Source organism: Arachis hypogaea, chromosome 10 (genome assembly GCF_003086295.3).
Source record: "Arachis hypogaea cultivar Tifrunner chromosome 10, arahy.Tifrunner.gnm2.J5K5, whole genome shotgun sequence".
Lineage (NCBI taxonomy): Eukaryota > Viridiplantae > Streptophyta > Magnoliopsida > Fabales > Fabaceae > Arachis > Arachis hypogaea.
The window spans coordinates 724,842-737,643 of NC_092045.1; the positions used below are offsets into that span (position 1 = coordinate 724,842).

General features: G+C 34.3%; 2 protein-coding genes across 2 annotated transcripts; both read left to right on the forward strand.

Moving 5' to 3' along the window:
• Window positions 1-1,449: 1,449 nt before the first annotated feature.
• Window positions 1,450-7,900, forward strand: LOC112714373 (ABC transporter B family member 9-like). Its single transcript, XM_025765957.3, has 12 exons — window positions 1,450-1,764; window positions 2,687-2,741; window positions 2,848-3,023; window positions 3,388-3,609; window positions 3,695-3,933; window positions 4,119-4,644; window positions 4,722-4,995; window positions 5,134-5,767; window positions 5,903-6,131; window positions 6,223-6,489; window positions 6,573-6,836; window positions 7,025-7,900. Exons 1-12 carry the CDS (start codon window positions 1,498-1,500, stop codon window positions 7,667-7,669), a joined length of 3,798 nt encoding a protein of 1,265 aa, XP_025621742.1. The 5' UTR covers window positions 1,450-1,497; the 3' UTR covers window positions 7,670-7,900.
• Window positions 7,901-9,559: 1,659 nt separating this feature from the next.
• LOC112714374 (uncharacterized) lies at window positions 9,560-12,771 on the forward strand. Its single transcript, XM_025765958.3, has 9 exons — window positions 9,560-9,840; window positions 10,188-10,268; window positions 10,461-10,510; window positions 10,933-11,010; window positions 11,532-11,589; window positions 11,679-11,728; window positions 11,831-11,939; window positions 12,021-12,082; window positions 12,210-12,771. The coding sequence occupies exons 1-9, from the start codon at window positions 9,757-9,759 to the stop codon at window positions 12,250-12,252; spliced, it is 615 nt and encodes a 204-aa protein (XP_025621743.1). The 5' UTR covers window positions 9,560-9,756; the 3' UTR covers window positions 12,253-12,771.
• The last annotated feature ends 31 nt before the right edge of the window (window positions 12,772-12,802 follow it).

Here is a 12,802-nt window from a genome sequence, read left to right on the forward strand (position 1 = left end):
ATGCGTCTTCCTTTTCTATGGCAGCAATTTTTCGGACTTTGATGGTCATTTATGGTAGAAGTGGAATAGGGTGGGTTCAAGAGCGTCAAAATATATAGCTAGCTAAAACGATAGTGGAAGCACCTGCCAGAAAACAAAACAGTGAAAATATTTGAAGACATCACATCGACAATAACAGAGTAACAGAGGAATTAGTTTTTTTGTTAGTGCTTGTTTGTTTGTTCAGCCCATGATAAAAAAAATAATGACAATAATAAATAAATTAAATTTACCTGATAACTTTTGATAGTAGGTTAACTTTTAAGAAGTGCTGCACTCCCTACTTTATCTGGAGTGCACTAGCTTTCGCCATTATAGATAGATAAATAGATAAATAGATAGATTAGATTAAAAAGCCATGAGAACGAACAAAAATAATCCGTTAACGAACTATAATTTAAATGATATTATCTATCTATTTTTATTTAAAAATTACAAATTCAAATTTTATTCTTAACTTAAAATATATATATATATATATATATATATATATATATATATATATATATATATATATATGAACAAAAATATAAAATATAAACCGATCAAATTAATTTACAACCATTTGAATTGAATAAAATTAAAAAATAAATTTAATTTGATAACATGTAAATAACAATAATTTAAATAAAATTAAAATTAAGTTAAAAAATAAATTCAAATTTCAAATCATAATAAAAATATATCTATTTTATTTTTCGAATCCATCTTAATCATTTGTTTTATCCAAAACACTTGCCATAAAGTAACATTCTAGAACCCGACAAAAAAAAGATAATAAGTTCTAGAAGCTTAATCACAAAGTAAAGAAATCAGAAACGTATATGGCAGCATGCACTAACAAAATCCAACTCTTGAAGATACGGCATCTTACCTATAAGCTAGGAAAATAATGATTCAAATTTTAATTTTAATATATTTCTATTTTTTAAAGCATCTAATATACGAATTTAATTAAACTTGACAAAAAAAAATGACTAATTCAAATAATCTCAAACTTGTTTGTTCCCCACACTACTCTCTATAAAACAGCGTTAAACAAAAGCAAGGATTATGTGCCTTGCAACATTCCCATCCATTTGACTCCTTTAATTACGATCATCAATTCATCATGTTTGGGAGCTATTAAAGTTACGGAAAAAATAATTATTATTTTTTTTAATTTTTAGTGTGTTTAATAAAATTTTAATTATAAAAATAAAAAAATTCAAAATTCAAAAAATATTTTTAACATTATAAATAAATAAAAATATTTTTATTTTTTAAAAAAATCACTATCATCATTAAAATCTTTCGAATATTTAAAATTTAAAGGTTAAACCCTAATTAACTAGTACGCATCACTGTCATCATTAATTATCTTTTTCTCTACGTGACTAATATATATTTTTTGTTACTGCGTTACGTCCCTCATATTATTCTCCCATAATCTGTTGTTTTTTGTTTGGCATAGCAACCATGAAAACTGAAGAAGCATCGTCTTCTTCTGCAACACCGAACGGCGATGGAGGACGAAGACGGAAGAAGAACAAAGCGAACCAGAAGGTTCCATTCTACAAGCTTTTCTCTTTCGCGGATCGCCTCGACGTTATATTGATGATCGTTGGAACACTCTCTGCAATCGGCAATGGCATGTCTCAGCCTCTAATGACTCTTATCTTCGGCAAGCTTATCAACACTTTCGGTTCCGGTGATCCATCTCATATCGTCAAGGAAGTTTCAAAGGTACGCTTTCTCTCTCTTCATATATGCTTCGTTCCTTCCTTAGCTCGTTATTAGGTATCTTCATTTTTTTTTCTGTTCTCCTTCTTCTGCTGCTTCTGTTTTTGCTTCCGATTAGGATCAACATCCACGACCGTGTCTCTTCCATTTTGAGATGATCGGCGAGATCCAATGCATTAACCTCCACAATCTCCTTTGAAACCAGTAGGATCGCGCCTGAGCTGTGCTTCACTCGCAATTTCCCCTTCTTCGAGCTTCTGCTGCTACGCCGAAGCACACATAAATCACGATCAACAATGCCACCACGATCGCCAAAAAAAACCAGCACTAACACGTACAGCTTCAGACCTAGAAATGTAGTTCGGTTGGTTAGCTCCGGCAGAGCACCGGCGGTGGATTCCGTGAAGGTTGCTGCCATTGCTGCGAGTGAGGAGGTGTGATGAATTCTCTCGGGAATCGGGAGTGTGTGTGGTCGTTAACTAAGAGCGTTTGGCTTCTGAGAAAACTATAATGAGATGGGATGGTTGGAATTTGGAAAAGGAAAAGAAAAAAAGAAGAGTGGGGTTTCAACTTTGAAGTTTCATCATTCATAAACGCTTTTTTTGCTGGTCTTTTGCATTACTTCAAGTTTTGGTGGTTCCTGTGTTCCTTGCGTTCGTTTTGATTCTTGCGCGTAGTTAATAGAAACAAAATCAGCAAACATATCACCTGTTCTTAATTAATATGAAAACATAAAGAGAAGCCTTATCTGTACTGATGAATTAAGTTTTGTAGAGTAAGAAGAAAATCTGAAGGGTTTAGAATGGAGGAGAATATCGTATAAGCATTTTCATGTTGCATCAAATTTGATTGGTGTATTAATTAATAACGTACCATGCATTGCATTTATTTATGTAATATAATATCATTGAATGTGTTGTTGCAGGTTGCATTACTGTTTGTTTACCTGGCTATTTGGTCTGGAATTACATCGTTTCTTCGTAAGATAACAATAATCTTCTCTTCCATGCTTCTTTAATTTGAATATGATTAAGTAAGCATTCTGATATATGAGATTAACTTTGTGAGAGAACAAAAATGTTGCAGAGGTATCTTGTTGGATGGTGACAGGAGAAAGACAAGCAGCTAGGATCCGTGGTTTGTACTTGAAAACTATATTGAAGCAAGACATTGCCTTCTTTGACACTGAAACAACAACCGGAGAGGTCATTGGTAGAATGTCTGGCGACACTATTCTCATTCAAGATGCCATGGGAGAAAAGGTAATAATGAACACACCAACATGATTCCCTTCTTTGTTGTACCTTCATAAATACTCTAAGATACGTTGGTTGTATCTAAATAAGTAAAAAAACTATAATAATTAATCAGCCGAATAAGTATATTTTATTGTGTTTATACCATAATTGATATTTATCTCAATAATGAGGGTATTATTCTTTCTTTCACTCAAGAATTTGTATTTTATGTCATTTATTTTACTAATGTTGTATCATATCTTATCATCTCTATATTTTGTTATATCACAGCTTCGGTATTTGTATCGTATCTGCATCTCGTATCATTATTTGTGCTTTATAGGCTATCATGATCTTAGAAGTTGAACTCGATGATGATTGACGACAGGTTGGGAAGTTTATTCAACTTGGTTCAACCTTTGTTGGTGGCTTTGTGATTGCCTTCATAAAAGGATGGAGGCTCGCTGTAGTTCTTCTTGCATGTATACCATGTGTGGTGGTTGCTGGTGGAACTATGGCCATGATGATGGCTAAAATGGCTAGCCGAGGACAGATTGCGTATGCAGAAGCAGGGAATGTTGTTGAACAAACAGTTGGAGCCATTAGAACTGTAAGACACTGAAAAACATGGAACACCCTATATAGGAACATTAAATTAGTTTATTTTAGATTTTAATTGACTTATATCTGAGCAGGTTGCATCTTTTACTGGGGAGAAGAAAGCAATAGAAAAGTACAATATTAAGTTAAAAGTCGCATATACTACAATGGTTCAACAAGGAATGGCATCAGGTATAGGACTTGGAGCACTTCTGTTCATTATCTTCAGCACCTATGGGCTTGCCATGTGGTATGGTTCCAAGCTCATCATCGAGAGGGGATACAATGGTGGAACAGTAATCAATGTAATCATTGCTCTTATGACCGGTGGAATGTAAGTTGATAACTGCAATTGAATTAAATTACTAGCACTGGCATAAGATTGTTTGGGCATTAATTTTATTTGTTACTCCGATTCCTCTGTCTAACAATAATTGTTAGATTGAAAAAGAAGAAGATATTTTAGCAAATTAATGTGTCTCATGTGTGCGGGTAGATTAACTTCTATTACATTTACAGGTCACTTGGTCAGACATCTCCTTGCGTAAATGCATTTGCAGCAGGCAGAGCAGCAGCATTTAAGATGTTTGAGACAATAGAAAGGAAACCAAAAATTGATGCATATGACACAAACGGTGTTGTCTTGGAAGACATTAAGGGAGATATTGAACTCAAAGATGTTTACTTCAGATATCCTGCTAGGCCAGATGTGCAGATCTTTGCTGGATTCTCATTATGTGTTCCAAATGGCACAACTGCTGCTTTGGTTGGTCAAAGTGGCAGTGGCAAATCAACTGTGATAAGCTTATTGGAAAGATTCTATGATCCTGATGCTGGAGAAGTACTCATAGATGGGGTCAACTTAAAAGATTTCCAACTTAGATGGATAAGAGAACAAATTGGTTTGGTTAGTCAAGAACCTACTCTTTTTACAGCTAGTATCAAAGACAACATTGCTTATGGAAAAGAAGGTGCAACTGACGAGGAAATAATGACAGCAATAACACTTGCCAATGCCAAAAAATTCATTGACAAGTTGCCACAGGTATGTCAGTATTCAAATTTCATTGCCTTTTTTTATGTTTGGTCAAGGTAAATGAAAGTTTATTGTTATGTTTTCAGGGAATTGACACAATGGCAGGGGAGCATGGCACGCAACTTTCTGGTGGCCAAAAGCAAAGAATTGCCATAGCAAGGGCAATTTTGAAGAATCCTAAAATTCTGCTTTTGGATGAAGCCACAAGTGCATTGGATGCTGAATCTGAACGTGTTGTTCAAGAAGCCTTAGAGAAAGCCATGTCAAATAGGACTACCGTAGTTGTTGCACATCGTTTAACAACTATTAGGAATGCTGACACTATTGCAGTGGTTCAACAGGGGAAAATCGTAGAACAAGGTAATACACATGGTTTCTTTTTCCTCAGACAAAACTAGTTTGAAACGTGTTATGTTGTATCATTATCATGTTAAATTTTCATTCTTGCAGCATGTTCAAGCTATGTTTATCATTTTTTGCATGTTTCCTTTTTTGTAGGGTCGCATGATGAGTTAATCAAGGACCCTGAGGGTCCTTATTCTCAGCTTATTCGCTTACAAGAAGGACAAAAAAATGAGGATGAAGATAGCAGAATTTTTGAAGCAGATTTAGATAGAGCTTCCTTCCACAAACCATCGAATTTGAGATCATTAAGCCGAGGTTCATCAGGGAGCAGGCATTCTCATTCAAATAACATTGTTGCCCCTTTAACTTCACAAAGTTCAGTACAAGAAATAGGTGATGGCAACGTTGAAACTGGTGAACGAAGTGATAAGAAGCGCAAAAGCGTTTCAATGAAACGTTTGGCCTATTTGAACAAGCCTGAACTTCCTGTGTTACTGCTTGGAGGCATCGCTGCAGCAGTGCATGGAGTTATATTCCCCATATTTGGCCTATTGCTTTCATCAGCCATCAAAATGTTCTTTGAGCCTCCACATCAGCTAAGGAAGGATTCTAGGTTCTGGTCACTTTTGTATGTTGGTTTGGGTTTGCTCACTCTCATGGCTATACCAGTACAGAATTACTTCTTTGGGATTGCTGGTGGAAAACTCATTGAAAGGATTCGTTCGTTGACATTTCAGAAGGTTGTGCACCAAGAAATCAGTTGGTTTGATCATCCTGAAAACGCAAGGTATGGCAGCAGCATACCAATATTTCACTTACAAGAAGGAAATATGAAAACATGGAAATATTAATCATCATGTGTTAATTTAATTCATTTTTATTGATTTAATCATTTAACAAAAAGAAATGAATCAACTTTCAGTGGTGCAATCGGCGCAAGGCTATCTACTGATGCTTCAACAGTGAGGAGTCTTGTCGGTGACACATTGGCCCTCATTGTGCAAAACATATCCACAATCATAGCAGGCCTAATTATAGCTTTCACTGCTAATTGGATTCTAGCTTTTGTAGTCCTGGCTGTGTCACCATGTGTTCTCATCCAAGGATTCCTTCAGATGAAATTTCTAAGAGGGTTCAGTGCTGATGCCAAGGTTAGCCTACTTTCCAGATTTTGTTAATTTTCCACTAATGTCACCATGTTTCGTACACAACATGATAAGATTCTGTTATTGCGTGGTACAGTTGATGTATGAAGAGGCAAGTCAAGTGGCAAATGATGCAGTTGGTAGCATTAGAACCGTTGCATCGTTTTGTGCAGAACCAAAGGTGATGGATATGTATAGGAAGAAGTGTATAGGACCAGAAAAACAAGGTGTAAGGTTGGGGCTTGTTAGCGGAGCAGGATTTGGTTTCTCATTTGTTGCTCTATACTGCACAAATGCCTTTTGTTTCTACATAGGATCTGTTCTTGTGCAGCATGGGGAAGCAACATTTTCAGAGGTTTTCAGGGTACCTACCATCACTCAAAACACCTTTTGAATGATTCACTTTCTTCTTTTGATGTGGTTCTTATTTTAAGATTCCATGTGCAGGTTTTCTTTTGCCTCACAATGACAGCAATCGGCGTTTCCCAGACTAGTGCCTTGGCACCAGACACAAATAAGGCCAAGGATTCCGCAGCTTCAATATTTGAAATCCTTGATAGCAAACCAATGATTGACTCCAGCAGCAATGAGGGAATGACACTAGACAATGTTGTTGGTGCCATTGAACTTCAAAATGTCAGCTTTAGTTACCCAACAAGGCCTGACATCCAAATTTTCAAAGATTTATGTCTAAGCATCCCTGCTGGGAAGGTAATCATCATCATTACTTTACTATTCTACTAACTAGCCCTTTTGGCTGTACTACATTTATAAAAGGCCTCTTGAAAATTGTTATTTTAATATAGTAATGATCGTACTTTGTGTTCATAGATGATGGGAATTATCAATTATGTTAGCCCCAAAAAGCAACAGATCTTACTATGTGTCTTTTTTTGTAGACTGTTGCATTGGTTGGAGAAAGTGGAAGTGGAAAATCAACAGTGATCAGCCTCTTAGAAAGATTCTACAACCCTGATTCCGGACAGATACTCCTTGATGAAGTGGACATCACTAAGTTCAGAATAAGCTGGTTGAGACAACAAATGGGTTTGGTTGGTCAAGAGCCAATTCTCTTCAATGAAAGCATCCGCGACAACATAGCATATGGCAAAGAAGGAGGTGCCACTGAGGAAGAGATCATTGCAGCAGCAGAAGCAGCCAATGCACACAAGTTTATAAGCTCTCTTCCGAAAGGATATGACACTACTGTTGGTGAAAGAGGGACACAACTCTCTGGTGGACAGAAGCAGCGTATTGCCATTGCAAGAGCCATGCTTAAACAGCCTAAGATACTATTGCTCGATGAAGCAACAAGTGCACTTGATGCTGAATCAGAGCGTGTGGTTCAAGAGGCTCTAGATAGAGTGAGTGTGGACAGAACTACTGTGGTGGTAGCTCATAGGCTTTCAACAATCAAAGGTGCTGATATCATTGCTGTAGTGAAGAATGGAGTGATTGCTGAGAAGGGAAGACATGATTCTTTGATGAAGATTGAGGGTGGCACTTATGCTTCCTTGGTAGCTCTACATATGAGTGCATCCTAAGATAATATTCCCTCTGAGAAAAAATAAATAGAGAGTAGAACACGCCAAATTCAGGGAACACTTTCAGTAAATTAGAGTTTATCTTTGAATTCCTCTACTGTTGCAGATTTTTCCAGGATTGATTGATTGGAGTTTACTGTTATTTTTATCTTTTTGTAACTTGTAATTTGATGATATATTTTTTTAATCAAATTTTGAAGAATATAGTAAAATCACAATTTTTTTTCACTTTATTAATTTTCAAGCGAGAATCTTTTTCCAATGCATTGTTGCTGTCTCAAAATTTATTAAAAAATAAATTTAGACCAGTTAGATCCTAGTTGTTGATGGAATCCTCCTTGTTGTTCTTGATGCAATCTTCTTTATTGTTCTTGATGGAAATGAGATCTTCTTCATTGTTCATCTTGATCGTGAGTGTTGAAGGTGTAGTAACTAGAGAGTATACAAAACCAATGATGATTGAGAGAATGTTGTCATTACTATATTAATACTGTTGCTTAATCAATAATTAGGTTGTATTCGTTGCAATTTTACAATTTGCATTTACAGTTACTACTCTCCCTACTCTTAATTAAATCTTACTATTAGTTGAAGACAAGTTTACATTTATACATACAAATGCTTTAACAATTTGTCATGCATAATTGATGCTTAAGCTGGTGGAAGAATAATGCAATGCAATCTCATGCATAACTAAAAGGATCACAAGTCAATATCGCATTTAACTAATATACTTATTAATTCATTTTCAGCTAATTGTGTCAATTACCAAAAAACGATATATAACTAGCTTAGCTAGGTGTGCTTTTAATTATTATGCATGCTAGCTAATAAGTCTTGAATTTTGAATTCATTTTTGAAGGTTTATTCTAAGCCACCTCCACAACTACTACTATTAATCTAAATATAATAAGGGGGTAAAGCAACACATACATACATTTGTAGTAATATAATTTATCTGTGATCTTCTAATACAAAAGTTCTTCAACTTCCAAAAATGCATTTGGCACGTGGTTTTAATCAATTATAATTTAGACTTTTCTTTATCATTAAAGAGGAACAATGTTAGTATAAATTCACCATTTTTCATGATGTGATTACTACTGGTGGAGTTAGGGAGTTTTTCATATTGATTTCTATTTTCTATTGTAAACTACATTTAGATATGGTTGCTATTAGGAATAATTTCAGTCTTAAATTAGTAAAAACTATATGTACTATTTGGATTATGCTATTGAAATTATCAGAGTTTTCAAGAAATATGTTATTACACTTTTTTGTTATTTATTATATTTTCAACAACATTTCTCATACTCTTATGCCATGAATAAAATTTATAAAATTAGAATCTTAACTAAATTAAATATTATTAATGTCACTCAAATAGGAGGCAGTGTTTATGACCAAAATAAAATACAACTATATTTTATTAACGACTTAATAGGCACTACCGTATCTGTTTAGTCATTTTTTTATTAAGTTTAAAAAATTATTTTTATATTTTTATTTTTAAAATTATAAATTTAATATAATAATTAAAAAATAAAATATCTTACTTTATTTAACATGTAGAATGTATAAAATAAATCAACTTGAATTAAAAAATATTATTAAAAAAGAACTACGTTATTATTATGCGTAACAAAATCAATATAAAAATTTATTTACATTATTTAGATATTAGTTATTTATAAAAGTTATTAAATTTATTTATTTTCTTAATTCTATTTAATTTAAAATAAAATAAAAAATTTATATTCAAATTTATTTTCTCAATCCTATTAACATTTTATATTTAAATAATTTATTTTCTCAATCCTATTAGACAATTTTCACCTCAGAATTGTACCAAAAAAAAATATATATATATATAAAATAATTAAAATCTTGTGATTTGGTTTTCATTTGTTGTTAGGACTTAGGAGGGAAAAAAGAAGAAAGAAACAATACGGCGTCGTTTAGGTTGATATGGCTCTGTGTGTCGCATGGGTACGCGAATTTAGCTGAACTAAACTCAAATCGAAAAGAAAAGAATCAAAATTTGCTGCGTTCATTTCTTTATTTGAACTCGAATAGGAAGAACAACGATGGCGTGCTTACATGATCACAGTTGCGAAGACCACGATTGTTCCACCGATTGGTCTCTATACAAGCACATCGACCTCTCCAAGGTTTGTCCTTTCTCTCTCTACAAACCCCCCATTTCTCCCAACAACCTATTCTTAATCAAATTGGGTCAGTTGGGGTAATCTAGTTTGTTGATGATATTGGATTTTGGTTTACTGAACCCATGGTTCGGATTTGGAGTATATGTGTGCACTATAACTTAGTGAATCACATTGAAAGTGTAATGCACAGTTAGTGTTTGACAAAATGCGTAGCTGGGTTTTGCTGTTCATTTTGATCATGCTTAGGTGTGTTTATATGGTTTCATGGTTTCTGTGTCTTTCAAAGCAATTATTAATTGGGAGTCGTAAAAAATTCCTCTGATTCTTCCAATGATTCTGTTAAAAATCAGGTATCTGCTTTGAATGAGGCAAGACCAGGAAGTGTTAAGTCAGTTTTTAAAGCTTGGGAGGAGCGTCTGAATTCTTCTGGGGTAATACATTCAACAATCCACTTTAGCTCCTTTTTTATTTTCACATTGAATGAAATGAACATCTCGCTTCCATTTTGTCATGTTACTTTTATTTCTATAGCTAGATATGAAAGTTTCGAGGTTCACTGTTTCTGCATTCTGGTCTTTTAACTTATAATGATATATCCCTTTTGGCCCTCTTGTTTTCAACAGGAACACTTGGAAAGCAACGAGGGTGATCCTGAGTTACTTGTTTTCATTCCGTAAGTTTCTATTGTCTAAAGTCTAAACAGTGAAGCCTTTTGTGTTTTGTGAATGCTGAACTGGCAGTTCTCATGTTTTAATATGCTATATTGACTATATTTTTTATTTTACTGTTATTATATATATACTGCATATTCATGAAGTTTATTGCATATAGATTTTCATTTCTATTTTATTATTTTGATAAATATACTGTTCGACAGTTTATGACTGCTAGAAGGCCAAAGGCCAAGATTATTTATTTAATTTTTTGGGGAGAGACTTCCTTTCATCGTAATGGCTTTCCATTGCATTCCAGCCATGAAATTCTGCATGTTTCCGTGTTCAACTTTCTGCTAAAAGCATTAATGGTACTTACTTTTTCTTTTTTATCCTATCAGTTCTTATGTTACCTTTTCTTTTTGGATTCTTTGTGAAATAGATTTACTTCAGATGTCAAAATTAAAAGCATATCCATAGTAGGCGGAGCTGATGGGACAAGTCCTGCTAAAATGAGAGCGTAAGTTGTTTGGTTTTGGAGCAGCTTTTCCATTTAGGTGCCTTCCCTTTGCAAGTGGAATTTGGTAGTAATTCCTGAAAATAATGTTTTAAGTTCATACATAAGTATTAGCCACCACAACTTTAGTTTTACAACAATTTGATTGTCACGAGTCTTTTGCCTGCTTAAAGCTGTCATCTGTTGCTACTTGTATGATTGCTTGCTTATATTCTCTGTTGGATGTTAAGAAAACAATTCAAATATGTTAGAAAATGCTTGTAAGATCCTTTAGTTGTACTGTTATAAATGACTAGGTGGACTGAAGCTGACATCTAGCTTGTGGAGGAAAGGTTGTAAAATGAAAGACGAAAATGTAGATAGATGGCTATATGCATTTTGGCATTTTCCTTATTACTTGCTTTTACATAGGTGTAATGCAGTCTAGTTTTGGACCTAATTCAATAGACTTAGTGTCATCTCTATGTAATACCTGCTCTTTGTAAAGTACTTGATTAAGCGACTGAAACTCCGAATTCAATTAGGTTTATCAACCGAGATGGAATTGACTTTTCAGATGCACAAAGCATGCAAGCCATTCAGGTAATAGGTTCTTTAAAAGGATTTCAAGGAATTCATTGATTGACCCAACTCCACAACATGTATGAAACTAACTGTTTTATTTTGTGAAGGAATGGGATTTGGCTGAGAATATGCAAGGAGTATTGGAATACCAGACAAGGTAATCATGTTGCACTTGTCACTTTAGTACTTCCGTTACATTAGCTTGTCAGCACGTGTCCTTGCTTTCTTGGTATTTTAATATATCAATCCTTTTCATTAGATATTCGAAATTTCAAAGTGTGGGAAATATTACGCTGCACTTTCCTGACAATTTTGGAGCCGATACAAGCAAAATCCACTATATTGGCCTTAAAGGCGAAGCCACTCAGGTACTTTAATTACTAAATTCAGGGCTATTAGGCGAATTGTTTGCATTCATTACCCTGAATAATTACTTTCTTATTGTACAGTTAAAAAGGGATGTGGTTGCAACTATTGTTTACGAGGTTATGCCAAATCCTTCTGATCACAAGTAAGTATTGAACTCTTAACATCATTTTACTACCAATCCATTTTTTTGTATTGCTTCCTAGTTCCAATGTATAGCTTTGTTTAAAAGCTTGGGCTCCTGAGCCTTCACTTTCCAATTTCTTTTGTAGGACGCGTGCTGAAACTGGTGGTGGTTTTTCGCATGTCGAATAAGCACGGCTAATTGGCTATGGTGTTATTTACTCACAGGATAACCATCTGAAATCAACTAGCTTACCCCCATCATATTTTCTCCTTTCTTGGGACAAAAGAGGACAGTTGGATAATTACAATCTAAGTTGAAGAAATAACTTTGATATATACATTTCATGAGATTCTGTGACACAGACTTGTTGATCTGGATGATGGAATGTAGGATAGTACAAATCCTACACATCATGAAGAATATGGCCTTTCGGCAAAAAGCTAAGGAAAAAGGTTGGAATATGAATTTCAATTTTATGTAATTGATGCAGATTGCTAATGGTTGAGACGCAATGTTTTTTTTTTTTTTTTGAAAGAAGCGAATCTAATTCGTTCTAGCTTAGGAAACTAGGAAGGTCGTGTGACACTAACCAGTGTCGAGGGAAGAAGAATTCTGAGATATCTTGACTATGAAAAAAAAATTGTGTGGATAAAATTGTAAACGAAAAGGTTAAAATATATTATCAAATATCAATGTGCCTTTTTGAATGGTGTAGTTAACAACTTAACAATAGCTAGG

Bases quoted from the DNA above. Each gene is read 5' to 3' on its own strand.
- LOC112714374 (XM_025765958.3), top strand. From the start codon at position 9,757: ATGGCGTGCTTACATGATCACAGTTGCGAAGACCACGATTGTTCCACC. The intron at 11,011-11,531 runs GTAAGTTGTTTG...GAATTCAATTAG, and splicing joins AGTCCTGCTAAAATGAGAGC to GTTTATCAACCGAGATGGAA. The intron at 11,590-11,678 runs GTAATAGGTTCT...TATTTTGTGAAG, and splicing joins AAAGCATGCAAGCCATTCAG to GAATGGGATTTGGCTGAGAA.
- LOC112714373 (XM_025765957.3), top strand. From the start codon at position 1,498: ATGAAAACTGAAGAAGCATCGTCTTCTTCTGCAACACCGAACGGCGAT. The intron at 4,645-4,721 runs GTATGTCAGTAT...TTATGTTTTCAG, and splicing joins TCATTGACAAGTTGCCACAG to GGAATTGACACAATGGCAGG. The intron at 6,132-6,222 runs GTTAGCCTACTT...TGCGTGGTACAG, and splicing joins GGTTCAGTGCTGATGCCAAG to TTGATGTATGAAGAGGCAAG.